This window comes from Nycticebus coucang, chromosome 17 (assembly GCF_027406575.1).
Source record: "Nycticebus coucang isolate mNycCou1 chromosome 17, mNycCou1.pri, whole genome shotgun sequence".
Classification (NCBI taxonomy): domain Eukaryota; kingdom Metazoa; phylum Chordata; class Mammalia; order Primates; family Lorisidae; genus Nycticebus; species Nycticebus coucang.
The window spans coordinates 9,731,377-9,746,036 of NC_069796.1; the positions used below are offsets into that span (position 1 = coordinate 9,731,377).

General features: G+C 42.7%; 1 protein-coding gene across 1 annotated transcript in view; it reads left to right on the forward strand.

Annotated features, from left to right (window-relative positions):
- The first annotated feature begins 4,856 nt into the window (after nucleotides 1-4,856).
- Nucleotides 4,857-14,660, forward strand: part of MAN2A1 (mannosidase alpha class 2A member 1) — a 214,105-nt gene continuing 204,301 nt past the window's right edge. The window contains exon 1 of the mRNA XM_053565980.1: nucleotides 4,857-5,596. Within this exon, the coding sequence (XP_053421955.1) occupies nucleotides 5,462-5,596 (135 nt within the window). The 5' untranslated portion in view covers nucleotides 4,857-5,461. The remainder of the gene's footprint in view (nucleotides 5,597-14,660) is intronic.

The following is a 14,660-nucleotide window of genomic DNA, read 5'->3' on the forward strand; positions in this document are numbered from 1 at the left end:
CTCTCTGTTTCTATACGTTTGACTTTGGACTCCTCATATGAGTATAACTGAGATCATGGAGTGTTTGTATTCCAAATATGGCTTATTTCACTCAGCATAGTGCTCTCCAGGTCCTTTTATGTTGTTGCACATGACAGAATCTCTTTCATTTTTTATAGTGAAATAGTATTCCATAGTGTACGTAGACATGCACCACCTTCTCTTTATCTATTCATCTGCTGATGCACTTAGGTTGATTCCCTATCTTGGCTATTGGGAATAATGCTGCAAAACGTGGGAGAGCAGAGAGTCAAGACATCACCTCACCTGTTAGAAGGGCTATTATCAGCTCTAGGAGATGTAACAACTTATGTACTAATAATGATAGGAAAAAATGAAGCTTTTTTGTAAGTAGGCAGTAAAATCTTTTCAAAATGGAATAAGTAGCAATCAAGATAATCCAAGTTAATTTTCTAAACAGGAGAAGGTACTTTAGAGATATAGCCCAGAGTAAGGTTGCTGGGTAATATGGTAGCTTTCTTCATTTTTAATTTTTTTACTGTCTTCCACAATAGTATACCAATTTATAAACCCACCAACAGTGCACAAGCATTTCCTTTTTTCCACCTTTTAGCCAACTCTATCACTTGACTTGTTTCTAATAGGCATCCTGACACAGAGAGGTGGTATCTCATTGTAAATGCTTAGTGATGTTGAACACCTTTTAATTTACCTAATGGCCTTTCTACTCATAGGTCCTTTGCTTAATTTTTAATTAAGTTATTTATTTGCTATTGGATTATGTGGGTTCCTTACATATTATGGATATAAGTCCCTTATCAACTATGTGGTTTGCAAACACTTCCTACCAGCTGGTGGCTGCCTTCTTACTAGTTTGCTAGGGGCTGGCATAACAAATACCACAGACTGGGTGGCTTCAACATCAGAGATCTATTTTCTCACACAGAGGCTAAAAGTCCAAGATGAAAGTGTCAGCAAGTTTGGTTTCTCCTGAGGCCACTCTCCAGGCATGCAGATGGCTGCCTTCTCCCTGTGTCCTCATATGGTCTTTTTTCTGTGTGCACTTGTCCCTGGTAACTCTTCTTATAAGGACATCAGTCACATTGGGTTAGAGCCACACTAATAACTTCATTTTGACTTAGTTGCCTCTTTAAATGCTACTACATTCTGAAGTACTGGGGTCTGGGACTTCAACATAGAAATTTTAAGGAGATATGTTCAGTCTATCCCACTTTCCTTCCCTGGGCACGTGATTGGTATGATCAGTCCCTGCAGCAATCACATCATCTCCTCTCCCCCCCACAGTCCTCACCGTTTCCAACCCACATCATTTGTTGGGGTGTATCTCTCAGCGGTGCAGTGGTTTCTTCCTTGTATGGACTGCACTATCCTTCGACATATCCTATGTTGGCAGTGCCCAATTTAGAAGTTGTCATTTCATGATTATTATTGCCTTCTCTCTAGTTCAAATATATATTATTAAGGCATCTAAAATGCTCTCTACTTCCTGTTTATCAGATCTAATCAGCATAATGTTGTCAATATAGTGAACCCATGTGATGTTTTATGGGATGTTGAGATAGCCTTTCTGTGCACTATATTAAGGACAATTGATGTACCCCTAAGGCAACACTGTGAAGGTATACTGTTGGCCCTGACAGGTCCAACTGCTTCTGGCAGTTTTATAAATAGGTATAGAGAAAATGGCATTAGTAATATCCACAGCTGTACACCAAGTGCCAGGTGCTGGGTTGATAGTACATTTGAGAATCGTACAATTAGAATCACCTCCTACTAATCCTGCAATTGGAATCACCTCCTACTATTTATAATTGTCTACAGTAATTTTCTTAGATCCATTCTGCACTGGCCAAACTGGTTAAATGGGAATATAATAAATATCATCACCTGTACTCCTTTTAAGCCTTTTATGGTAGCGTAAATCCTTTCTAGCTATATGGTGTTGTTTCTGATTTACTGTCTTGGAAGAGAGTGAAAGTTCCAGGAGCTTTCCCCTAGCTCTTCCTAATAACGGCCACCATTCCATGGGGTAGGCAAACCAATGTGGGGATTCTACCAGTTGCTAAGTTGTGTCTATTCCGGTTACACATTAAAGAACTGGGAAAGTAATCACACAGTTGGTATGTGGCTAACTGTTTTTTGTTTGCTTGTTTTTTTGTCCCCAGGAATTAGCATCAGTTCAGAGCCAGAGTCTAGTAAACCTGAAAATATCTGAGGTTTACCAATGCACAGTCACTTTACTAAATGGCCACATATCTCTTTGGAGAAGGCTTAAAGGAATTTGCCTTGTGTATTGTGGCTATGGTGCATGGTCCTTCAGATTCCCCTTCAACTAAGGGACTCTGTGCATTGATTTAGGTCTAAAAGCTGAGAGGCTGTGACTGTCCACCACGGCAACTCAAGTAGAATTTTGCCTATCTGATAGACTTCATTTAGAGCTTTAACTGTTATTAATTATCAAGCTATAATCTATTTAGCCTGTCTATATACTTTGTTCCTAGGGGATTTTGGTAAGCCAAGGCAGCCAGTCAGGTAGATGTGGCCACCTTGTCTTTGATGGTTATGTGCTCCTGGCCTCTGCTATTCTGGGATCCTATTAATCCCATTAGAATCAGGGAATCTATCTAAATAGATAGCATTTTGCCATCATAAATTTTCAAGCAGAGGAAGGCTAGTCTCCTTAAACACTGGAGGGCAACATATTTCCACTGATAAGACAAAATCAGAGTGACTTGGAGGGTTTAAGATCGTCAGTTTCATCTCAAGAGTTCAACTCATTTCAAGTTTTGAGAGTCTATTTTTTATCAATTAGCAACTTAAATTTTACTCAAGAAACTTGGCATGTATGTGATTTAATAGTAGTTATAATTCTGTTATAGGAAAACTAAAATTTTGTATTTGATTTTCAGCATTATCATTCTTATTGCTACAATAAATAGGAGCTTCTTTTAGAATTGTATAGAATTTCTGTGGTTCTCATACCATAACTCTGAAAGTTAATGGACCTGTGGTTATCATTTCTTTTTACAAGCACTCGAAGACACTCAAAAGAATCCACCCCACACTACAGTCCTTCTACTTACCTTTATAACCATAGTGGTCAAGTGTAGCTGCCACTTAGGCTTCCAAAGGTTCAGTGGCATGTCATCAAGATCAACTACAGGTGATTCCTTGATTAACTCTACCTCTACCCTCATGGTTTTGTTAGCAGCATTCCATTTCCCTTTGTCAAGGAGCTCAAGCCCAAGCCTCAGTCAAACCAAATTCCAAATATTATCTTTGCAGGCCTATTTCTTGGCACTACTCCTAGGGCAGAGAAGCCTTAATAAGAAAAAATATTAATTCAACGAGGATTAGAATAATGAGGGATTCATTAGTAAGAAGAGAACTCTAGAGACTAAAGAAATAGCTATAAGGAGTTAACCTTACTCCTTAGTCTTGGGCTGAGAGGTAGATTGCCCAGTGAAAAACCTTCCCATTCTCTCTCAGTCCTAAGATTTAGACCTTTTTGGAGAGGGCATAGCCTGGCTTAGTGAATGGCAGAGAAATCACTGTGGTGCTATATCCTCAACACTTAAGAGTATCTGCCCTTTGCCACCTGCTGCAGATGTCTCTACCATGACTGAGTACTTACTCATAGGGCAGTGTTTCACATTCCTAGAGTTAAGGATATGAGAGGAAACTTCTGGCGATGGAGCTTGGCACTGGAGACAGCCAGATACGCTGCTGCAAGAACCTGCCTACCTATATACGAAAATAAGGAAGCAAAACCCCTTCCTTTCTGCAGTGTCTCTTCAGTGCCCTCTACTGACAAAGCTTTAGTCCAGAAAGGAAAGCCTGTTTAAAAGGCCCAGATCCACTTTCACAGAGCAGTCAAAAAGGGTGAATTTGTAGCTGAGAAGCAATAAATCGATAATTGGCACACTCATTGCTTCAAAGATTCCCCTAGCAGATTTTGTAGTCAGATGTCTACATCTGCCCGGAGTTGGGGAGCCAGGAGCCTTTGGCAGGTTCTTTTCCCCCGGGTTTCAACACGATGATACAAAAATCAAAGGAGGAAAGGAAGAGCCTGAAAAGAACGCGCAGCCCTCTTCTGTTCCTTTTCCTACAGTCCTTCACCAAGCATTCTTTCAAAACACGCCGGGCCGGCGCTCTAGGATAGGAAACATGGGCAACAAAAGGGAAGTGGGTGGGAAGCTCAGCCCCTGGAGAACGTGGGCTGCGGGCTCCTGAACGCCCCTGAAGGCCTCAACTCCGGCAAAGATGCCTCTCAGGTCGCAAAAGCCTTCCGAGGTCTTCCTACCGCGGGGGCACAGGGAGGCAGACGCGGGGCGGGCCCAGCGGGCGGCGCGCTCTGATTGGGCGCCGGGGGGCCCGCCTCCTCATCCCGGCGCGTCGGGAGGGGGCGGGGCCAGCCGCTCGCGGGGCTCTGGGGCTGCGGGCACCTATCGACCCAGCGGCCGTAGCGCCGCCGTCTCCTGTCGGTGGCAGCCGGTGCTGGAGAGCCAAGTGGCGCTGGAGAACCGGCGCTTCCTCTCGCAGCTGCCGCCGCCATCTCCGTGTTTGCGGGGCGGGAAGGACGGAGGGGGCTCGCTGCTGCGGCTGGAGCGGGCTTCTCTCCGGGGACGGTCCTCTCCTCCGGGCTCTCCTTTTCCTCCTCCACGCACTGCTGCCGCCCGCCCCCCTGCGCCCTCCCCGTGCTGCTGCCGCCAGACCCCTGCGCCCTTCGCACGCAGCCCGGGGCCGGGCGGGAGAGGGTAGGGGCAGAGGGGGGCAGGAGAGGCTGGTGAGCGGACGCGCGCTTTGAGGAAACTCCAGCCGGATCCGTGCGCCCCGGCCGGGCGGTTGTCAGCGGCGCGGGCGGCAGCAGGAAGGGGCTCAGTCAGGGGAGGTGGGGGCGGTGCCGCGGGGCGGGCCCGACCGTCCCGGAGCTAAGTTGTAGATTCAGGCTTCTCCCGACTCTGTTGCTTCCCCTTGGGCTTCTCCGACCTAACAGCACGGCTTTGGCCCGGGAGCTGCTGAACCCGCGCCGCCTCTGGGTGAGGACACGCCTGCCCTCGTCGAGAAAACTTTTCCTGCCGACTCAGGGCGGTGGTGGCAGGAAGTCCGGGCAAGCGACCTGCCCTCCGCCGGCCCCGCGCGCCTCGCCGGGCGTCAGCACCAAGCTAGCGATCAAGTTTGTGGGGACCCCTTCTCCACTGACGGCGAGTCTCGCCTCGAGGAAGCGCCTGGCCCCGGGGAGGGCGGCTAGCCAGGGCGAAGGCCAAGGGCGCGTGGTGGCGCCGGAGGCGAGGTGAGGAGCGCCGCCGGGACCCGCACCCGAGAGCGCCGAGGGCGCGCAGCCGGGGAGAAGGGAGCCTCCGGTGGCTGCTGCTTAGAGTCCACAGTCGGCTGCCTCCGGGTGAGGACAGTGTCCTGGTCCGGAGTCTATTTGAGGAAAATGAAGTTAAGCCGCCAGTTCACCGTGTTCGGCAGTGCGATCTTCTGTGTGGTGATTTTCTCGCTCTACCTGATGCTGGACCGGGGTCACCTGGACTACCCCAAGAACCCGCACCGCGAGGGCTCCTTTCCCCAGGTGAGTACCTGAGAGCCCGGGCGCGGGACTCCGAGGGGCGAGGCGTGGGGGCCGTGTACTTACGTGCTGCTCCGCGTCGGGGCAGGGCCAGGCCGAACCCGAGGCGGCCCGAGCGTCCTCCAGCTGGGGTTCCCTAGCTCTCGGACGGCGGTGATCGCGACCTGGGAGCCACCTCGCCTGGGCGTGCGGAGTTAACAAAGTGCTGACCAGCGTGCGGTGGCGGAATGGCGCTCAGGGGGAATAGCCGTTTCCGCACTCGTACCCGGCCCCGTCGGGGTGGCCTGGGACACCTGCTGGCCGGGAACCGGCCCGGCGTGGGACGCCCCCTCGCCGGCGCGACGCGGGGCTATTGGCCTGTGTTGTCCTACGGCTCGCATGGGGTTAAGTCGCCAGCTCAGACCCCCTTCGCTCACCGAGTCGGGGAAATAGAACCAGCATTACCCCTCCTGGGCATTTTTATTTTCTTTCTTTTCACTGCCCCCTTGCAGAGAAAAGTTTATCGTGGCCCCTTCAGATGTAGATCTGTAGGTTGGTTTAGTGTCGTCATTCTTCAGCGATCACATCTGCTTAGTTAGCTGCAGGCGTGGGGAGCGGACTGGGGAAGCGCGTGCTATACTGCGGCCGGAAGCTGTGGGGCGCTCAGTTCTGCGCCCAGTGGTTAAATCGGCAAATCAGTTGGAAGACATCCGTCTAAAGTCTTTTATTTAAAGTTTACTAAAAATAAGCAAAACGGCCACGAACTGTTTTGTTTGGAAAGGTACCGCGCCGCGTGTGCGAGTTCGGTTTCAAGTTACTTGCCAGTGACCTGTACATAATCGGAAATTTTAGTAAAATCGAGTTTTGTGTACTGTGCTCTTAACCAATGAGCCTGAGGAACTCAAACCCTGAGTAGCTAATCTAACAACTACTACTTAGGGCTGGAGAAAGACAGAACGTAAATTGTTATTTTAATTTGTTTTGGTATTAATTTATCTGAACAAAGAATATCCTTGCCATTTCTTCTGATAGGCTAGGGCCAATGGTTTGGGTTTAATTGAAATTAAAGTACAAATTTTGCTTATTATTATGAAAGTGAAAAAGGCCCCTTATCCAAGGGTAAACACAGAGCGCTCAAAATGAATTTCAGCTGAGAGATATTAAGAATCTTGCTGCAGACATACTTATCAGGTTTTTAAAAGCTTCTGCTTCCCCTTGGTAGTATGACAAAGAAAATATGAAACAAGCATTATAGGCATTTTTAAATCTTGACCCTAGAGTTTGCCCAGTGCTTGTTGATGAAGTTGGAAAAAAGGCAAATGCTCTGAAGAGCAAAAGGAGTCCCAAGTTTAGTTTGATACAATTTTGGATTGAAAATTACTGTGATTTCTTTCCCTCCAATAACCCCATTTTTCAGAATTTCTTCTCTTACATGAAAAAAAAAATTATAAAAAAACTGATGTGTATTAAAGTGTTGTCTTAAATAATGTCCTTTGGCTTGGTGATCACTTGAAAATGATTTATGCAAACATCTGGGCTGGGATTCTCTGGCAACCTTGACATTTACTCTGTAAAAGAGTGACTCATTCAGTTACTGGGAAATCTTAACAGCAGGAAAAGTTAGTTTCAATGTTTTAAGCTCCATCCGTTGTCCTCAGTGTGGGGCTGAAGTTCTGCTTAAGGTGTAGAGCATTCATGGAAGATGACAGTGGCTGCTGGAGAAAGCCCTATGCGTGTGTAGTGTTGTGAGTCGTAAGGGAGAGGGTGTGCAACGTGGAGCTTTGTGTACTCAACGTGGCATTTCTCAGATTTTCTGTACTGGATTTTCACTGTAGGAAGAGGATACTCTTAGCTGTTTCAGTACTTGGAGGGCCACCAAATCCTCAAAGCAGATAGATATTATAAGCCCTCTATAAGCTTATGTATGACATTAGCTTATTTGTCTCACATGATGAACTGGGTTCCCAGAACCACCAGCTGTTAGGTGAGAAACTAAGATGTGGAGAGATTAACTTGCCCAAGGTCACACAACTAAAAACTTGAGATTTGAAGAGGCAGCCTTTGAAGTCTAGGCTTTTAGACACTGCTGTCTTGCCTGTGGGGCATCTGTTTTTGCCTACTGTTGAGGCTGGGGCCTGCTTGTGGAAAGACCTGATGTGTAATAGAATGTAAAGCATATTGCTGTTTGGCACCTGAGCTTATATATATATTTTTTAAAGGAACTTTAATTATGAAGCCATAATGCATGCAGGTGGCTTTCTAAAACATTTAATCTTTGAGATGTATACCTTTGCAGAATGTCTTCCAGCTCACTTCAGAGCTAAATATTATAAGAAAACTGTTGTGCAGCATAGCATCTAACACTTGATTCTTTTTGTTAGAGATAGAGTCTTGCTATGTTGTCCAGGCTGGAGTGCTGTGGTGTAATCATAGCTCGCTGCAACCTCTTAACTCCTGAGCTCAGATGATCCTCTCATGTTAGCTTCTGAGTAGCTAGGATTACAGGTATGTGCCACCATGCCTGGCTAATTTTTAATTATTTTTTGTAGACACACAGTCTCTTTTTGTTGCTCTGGCTGGTCTCAAACATCTGGCCTCAAGTGATCCACCTTGGCCTCCCAAAGTGCTTGGATTACAGGTGTGACTTACTGCTTCTGCTGAGTTGAGTGTTTTATTTTTTTTACTATTTCTAACTCCATGTTAACTTTAACTTGATGACAGTACCAAACAGCAAAAGGAGGCTTTAATATGTTTCTTTGGTAAGTTTGGGTGCTGAATTTTTGAGTTTTAATAGAGACACCAGCCAGTTGGTCACTCTTCAGAGTGATCTATTAAAAAAACATGATCTTCCCCTGCCTCCAGTGCATGCTGTTTATAAACAATAGCGCTTGATGCTGGGGTTTATTCAGGTTAGGCTGAGGCAGTTTGTCTCATTTCTTGGGTTATGTAATACTTGAGATCTGTGCCTGATGGGAATTGATAGAACTTTGACAGTGGTGGCAACCAAAGTGGGGGACTCCTCCACCCTTTCTGGACTCCAGCTGTTCTGCACACTCTCCCTATGACTCAGTTTCACTTTCTATAAACCAGCTGGGCCAGGTGCTCATGACTGCATGTGGTCTGAAAGCTTTCCTTTATTTCCTAATTGAATTGAATGTGGTACTCCCAGGTGAATACTGTTATCAGGGCCTAAACAAATATTTTTGTCAGGGAGATGTCACAATTATGTTTATTGGAAGAGCATTTTCTCTGTTATATGTTAACTTGCATTAAGGGGTATCTGGGCTGTGGGCAAAATATTGACTGAAATGACCACTTTTATTTGTTGTTTTGAGTCAGCTCTTGATTTTTGTGATAGTTGTCCAAACTTGTGCCATTTTTGAAAGACTGATGTGTTGAGACTTTTGCAGAAGTAGTTCAGTAGCTGTTGCTGGTCACCTGCTTTATTCTTAGTTTTTTGCATTCAGCAGTCTTTTTAAAAATTTTTGTGGCTGAAAGGGTTAGGGTGCCAGCCCCATATGCTGGAGGTGGCGGGTTCAAGCCCTACCCCAGCCAAAAACTGAAAAAAAAAAAAAAATTTTTTTTTTAAATTATTTTTTTTCTAGAGACATAGTCTTGCTCTGCTACTGAGGCTGGAGAGCAGTGGCACAGTCTTAACTCACCGTAAACCTCCACTTCTTGGGCTTGCATTCAGCTAGTATACTTTTTCCCTTTCTCCCCAACTTCCATAGTGGCAATCTTTAAGAAACTGGAAGAATATTCAGCAGATCTATGATTGCTGCATTTTTGCATTTTTGGCCCCTCTGTCTTTTTTTTTTTTTTTTGGCCCCTCTGTGTTGGTGGTCAAGTTCAGATAGCAGCCTTTTCAAAGTTCATTGTAGATGAAGGTGAGGAGGAGGAACTCTAAAAGAGTGCCTTTGGGTTGTTTTTTAAGTTATTAGTGTGTTGATCAAGAGAGGAAGGGGAGAACATTTGAGCTAAAATGGGTTTCTGTTTCAGTTTTAAGGTTGAAACCATGTTTAAGTACGAACAAGTTCGGAGATTAACTGTGCTGAAATGGAGCTCACACTTAGTGTTTTTGAGAGTATTGCTAAATTTTCCTTGTGATAGGGAGGAGGTAAATTATTTGACTTGATGAACTGTCTCTTGAAGTTATAGCATAGCTTTTCTAAGAGAGTATACTTAAAGTTATTTTTATTAAGACAAAGGGATCATAGGTATGCGTATCTAGGTAGAGTATTAAAAATATTAAAATATTTGAAGTATTAAAGATATTTTAATGTTTCTAAACAAAATTTCTAAATCTAACCTATAGTTTTCTAAAGAAAAGATCAACCTTCAAGCACTTTGGTTAACAACTGTACATACTCTACCTTTTGCTACCTCTTTACTATCGACACCAGGGTTTCACAACCTCTTTACCATCGACACCTCTTTACCATCAGCACCTTTCTTTCTCTCCTTCCAATTGTAAAAACCAAAAATGTCTCCAGACAAACTACTTTGGCTACAGTCTAGGCAAAGACATTTGGCTGGCATTTTGCATTCTAGGAAGGGGTGATCAAAAGGCTGAGTTCTCACACTCAAAAAGACAATTAGCACTTTTTGATGGATGAACACTCTTCTTTCTCGGGATGCCTAAAATTCACTTGCTTATTTAGAATTCTAGATTGTAATATGTTATAGAAAATATAAGGATAGATTATATTCATCTGTAAGTTAAAGAAAAAATGGAAGATTTTTATAATAGAAGAATTTTTTTCAATCTTTTCCAATTGGACATATTTATTCTGAGAAAAACATTATGGTCAGGTCATTGTAAATAGATGTTCTTTTTACCTTCTGTAAGCTGAACTAGAGGTTGGCAGTTGTCCAGATTTGTTCCCCTTGCGTAGGAAGATAAGATATATTGATTAGTAATAAGGTAGTATAAAAGTTGTACACGAAATGTCTGACATTTCCCCAGGCAGGCTATTTACTTTTTTCAGCCTTTTATTACTTTTATTTCTGTTAATTCTGATGATTTGGGGTACGGCATTTTGTTTATCTTTTTAAAATGAGAAAAAGAGAAAGAAAATAAAGAAAATGGATAGACACTTCCCTCCTCCTATTCATTTTATTTTGTCCTCTAAATAGCATTTTTTGTGAAAGGGAGATGGAGATGAGAGCAGGAAAAGAATAAAGTTCTTGGCAAGTATCTTTCCTCTTTCTCTTCTGTCTCTCAGGCCTCTTGGTCTTGAACTCTGCCTAAGTCAGCTAATTATGAATCACATCCTTCTGCCTCCTGCCTTTCTAGGCCCACAAACTAGCATAGTTTTTACATTTTCTTGAGGTCTTATTGTCTTTTAATTTTCATGTTTTTATTACAGAAGTTGAACTTATTATTTATTTGTTTTTAAATTTCAGAATATTTGGGGGTATGAATGTTTTGGTTACATAAATTGCTTTTGTTTAGTTTGCGGTTTGAGTCAAAGTTATAAGTGTGCCCATGACCCAGTGAGTGTGCATTGTACCCGTTGGGTGTTAATTTCCCTCCTCACCCCTCTCACCTGCTTGATTTCTGATGAGTCTTATTTCTATATGTGCATGTACGTGTTGATTGATTAGTTCCCATTTAATAGTAAGTTTACATGGTATTTGCTTTTTCCTACTTGTGTTACTTCACTTAGAAGAATAGACTCCAGTTCCTTCTAGGTTAATATTAGAGGTGTTGGTTCTCATTTTTTTTTTTTTTTTTAATGGCTGAGTAGTACATCATGTTTTACACATACCACATTTTATTAATCCATTCATTGATAAGCACTTGGGTTGTTTCCACATCTTTGCAATTGTGAATTATGCTGCCATAAACATTTGAGGGTAGGTGTTTTTTTTTTTTACAAACTGTCTTTTTTTCCTTTGGGTAAATATTCAGCAATGGGATTACCGGATCAAATGGTAGGTCTACTTTTAGTTCTTTGAGGTATTTCCATAGTACTTTGCGTAGAGGTTATACTAGTTGGCAGTCCTACCAACAGGGTAGAAGCTATCTACACTGTTCCCATCCTCCTCCACACCAGCATTTGTTGTTTTGGGACTTTTTTGATAAAAGCCATTCTCAGTGAAGTTCGGTGATAGCTCCTTGTGATTTTAATTTTTATTTTCCTGAAGATGAGAGACATTTGAAGATTTTTTTCATAGGTTTGTTGGCCGTTAGTCTATCTGCTTTTGAAAAGTTTTTGTTTGTGTCTTTTGCCCCCTTTTAATGGGGTTGATTTTTTTTCTTGCTGATTTGCTTGAATTCTTCGCAGATTCTTGTTATCAGTCCTTTTCAGGTGGACAGCATGCAAAATTTTCTCCCATTCTGTAGGTTGTGTATTTGCTCTATTGATTGTTTCTTTGGCTGTGCAGAAGCTTTTTAATTTGAGTAAGTCCCATTTATTTTTGTTGTTGCTGTGATTGCTTTGGGATCTTCTTCATAAATTCTTTGCCTTGGCCGATGCCTATAAGAGTTTTTCCAGTATTTTCACAGCTTGGTAGTGTTTAATGACATAGACACAGACATGGTTAGTATGATAGCTACTATCTACAATTATCTCTGGCCGCTTTGAAGCAACAGTGGCAGAGTTGAGTAGTTGGGACAGAAATCCTGAAATATTCTGGCCCACAAAACCTGAAATATTTTCTTTCTGGCACTTTTCAGAAAATATTTGCCAGTCCCTAGTTTAAACTATATTTCTTTGTCATTAACATTGGAGGTAGATATTATGGTTAGATCTGTTGAAACAAAGGTGGGCTAATTGAAAACAAGCACTTTTCATGTGAACTGGTTATTAGATAAGCACTGGTCAAACTTTGTGTTTGCAGAGTGTGTGGTTGAGAACTCATGTTCTTTGTACATTTCATAGATTTCCTGGTATCTTTGGGGAATTTCCATTCCAGAGCATGGGCACGCCTGACCAGTTTAATTTGTTTCCTTTCATTACCTGAAGGTTTCTAACTATAGGACTGCTCTGAGAGTGAGATTTCTGGGCCAGGGACTGTGCAAAATTGGTCCATAATTTCAAGATTGAAAACCATGACTTTATAATATTTTGGATCTGCTGTAATTCACAGATGGGCCCGATCTGACTGTGTGTAGGTATAGCCCAGGTGTAGGTGTCTTGTACATAAACCATAAATATAGACCAGAACTCGCTGGGATCCTAAAGGTTACTCAGCTTAGAGGCCGGGAACCACTAGGTTGACAGCAGAGGTACTGGACTGTTCTACTTATCAAAGACAAATTAATTTTTGTTAATTTTCATCATTTTCTTTACTCTGAAAAATTATGTGTCATGTTCTTCCCTGTGCACAGGTTACCATTCCATTAATATCACCTTTAAATTACAGTACACTTACTGTGAATGAAATGGGGGTAATGCATCTCAGGGTAGTTTTAAGGTTAGTGTTGAGTAGAGGTTTTTAAAAGTATTTTGTTTTCCATTTTCAACTGTATGTATCTGTGTGTTTTGTATATGTGTTGTGGATTTCCTACTGGCTTCCTTTGCACATCCTTGGAAAGTCTAGAGAAATTTCATGCTTTTTCCAGAGCATGACTTGGGCAGAGCAGAGCCCAAGTCTGATCCTGTCCTGTGCTTTTGGCAGGGACCTCGTTGTCCTGAATGAGGAGACTAGAGAGCTAGTCTAATCACTGGACTTTGCCAGTGATTTTTTTTTTAAAGACGTCAGCATTTATAAAAACATGAACATTGGAATAGAGAAGTATATGTTGACAGTTGAGTCCCTCTCCCTTACTCCCCCCCTCCCTCCCCCGAGAGTCTCGCTTTTGACCATTTCTTCATTGTTTCTTGAATATGTCTTATCTAACCCTAAATATATGCTTATATCTCTTTTTGGAATTTTTTTCTAATTTTGAGCTATTGTTTGTTCCCCTTTATAAAAGATGAGGTATTAAATTTCATATCTCTTCTTCTTTCTAGTTTTTAAAACTTAACTTTTGTATTTAATTCTTCTGTTTGATAAACCTTAACAACTCTTTTTTCTTTTTTTTTAAGAGACAGAGTTTCACTTTATTGCCCTCAGTAGAGAGCTGTGGAGTCACAGCTCACAGCAACCTCCAGCTCCTGGGCTTAGGCGATTCTCCTGCCTCAGCCTCTCGAGTAGCTGGGACTACAGGCACCTGCCACAACACCTGGCTATTTTTTGTTACAGTTTGGCCGGGGCCGGGTTCGAACTTGCCACCCTTGGTATATGGGGCCGCCGCCCTGCCCTCTGAGCCACAGGCGCCGCCCATTAACAACTCTCTTGATGATGTAATTGCATTTATTTTCCTGATCCATCAACTTTAGATCTAATGTCTTTACTCCTCTATTAAGGATGTTGATGCTTCTCTGCCACCTTCCACTCACTTTCTTTTCCCTCCTCATGTCCCACCCTCCCTCAGCCTTCTCTTAGGAGACGAGCCTTATGTCATCTGCATTCATTATGTGACTGAATGTCTTACATTTTCCGACTCTTCATTGATTACAAAAATGAAAAACCAGTAAACAAGGGTACAGAATTTTAATTAGATAGGAGGAATAGCTTCTTGAGATCTATTGTACAACATGGGGACTGTAGTTAATAACAGTGCATTCATTATATTCTTGAAAATTGTAAGAGAGTAAAATGAAGTGTTCTCACCACAAAAATGAATCATGTGATATAATGTATATGTTAATTATCAAGCCATTCTACAATGTATACATTTTTCAAAACAGCATGTTATACATGATAAATTTGTACAATTTTTATGTCAGTTGAAGAATAAAAAATGTTAAAACCAGTAAATAGCATTTTTGATTTTATGATAATATAAATACTGTCTAGTATGTATCAAGTAGTTTGGCCTCATAGAGAAGGAGGGATAATCTTGTATCATTAAATGTGTGTCACTTGCAGGAAATAGTCTAAGCATCAGAGCAAGTGGATTCTCTTATCTGCTATCTGCTATTGGATTCTCTCAATGCTATCTTTCGGCTTCCTTTACATCTGGACCATGACTTTCTTGTATAGCTTTTTGTTTCCCGTTTCTAATTCCTTTCCCTTTTTCTTACAGACAGAGGAT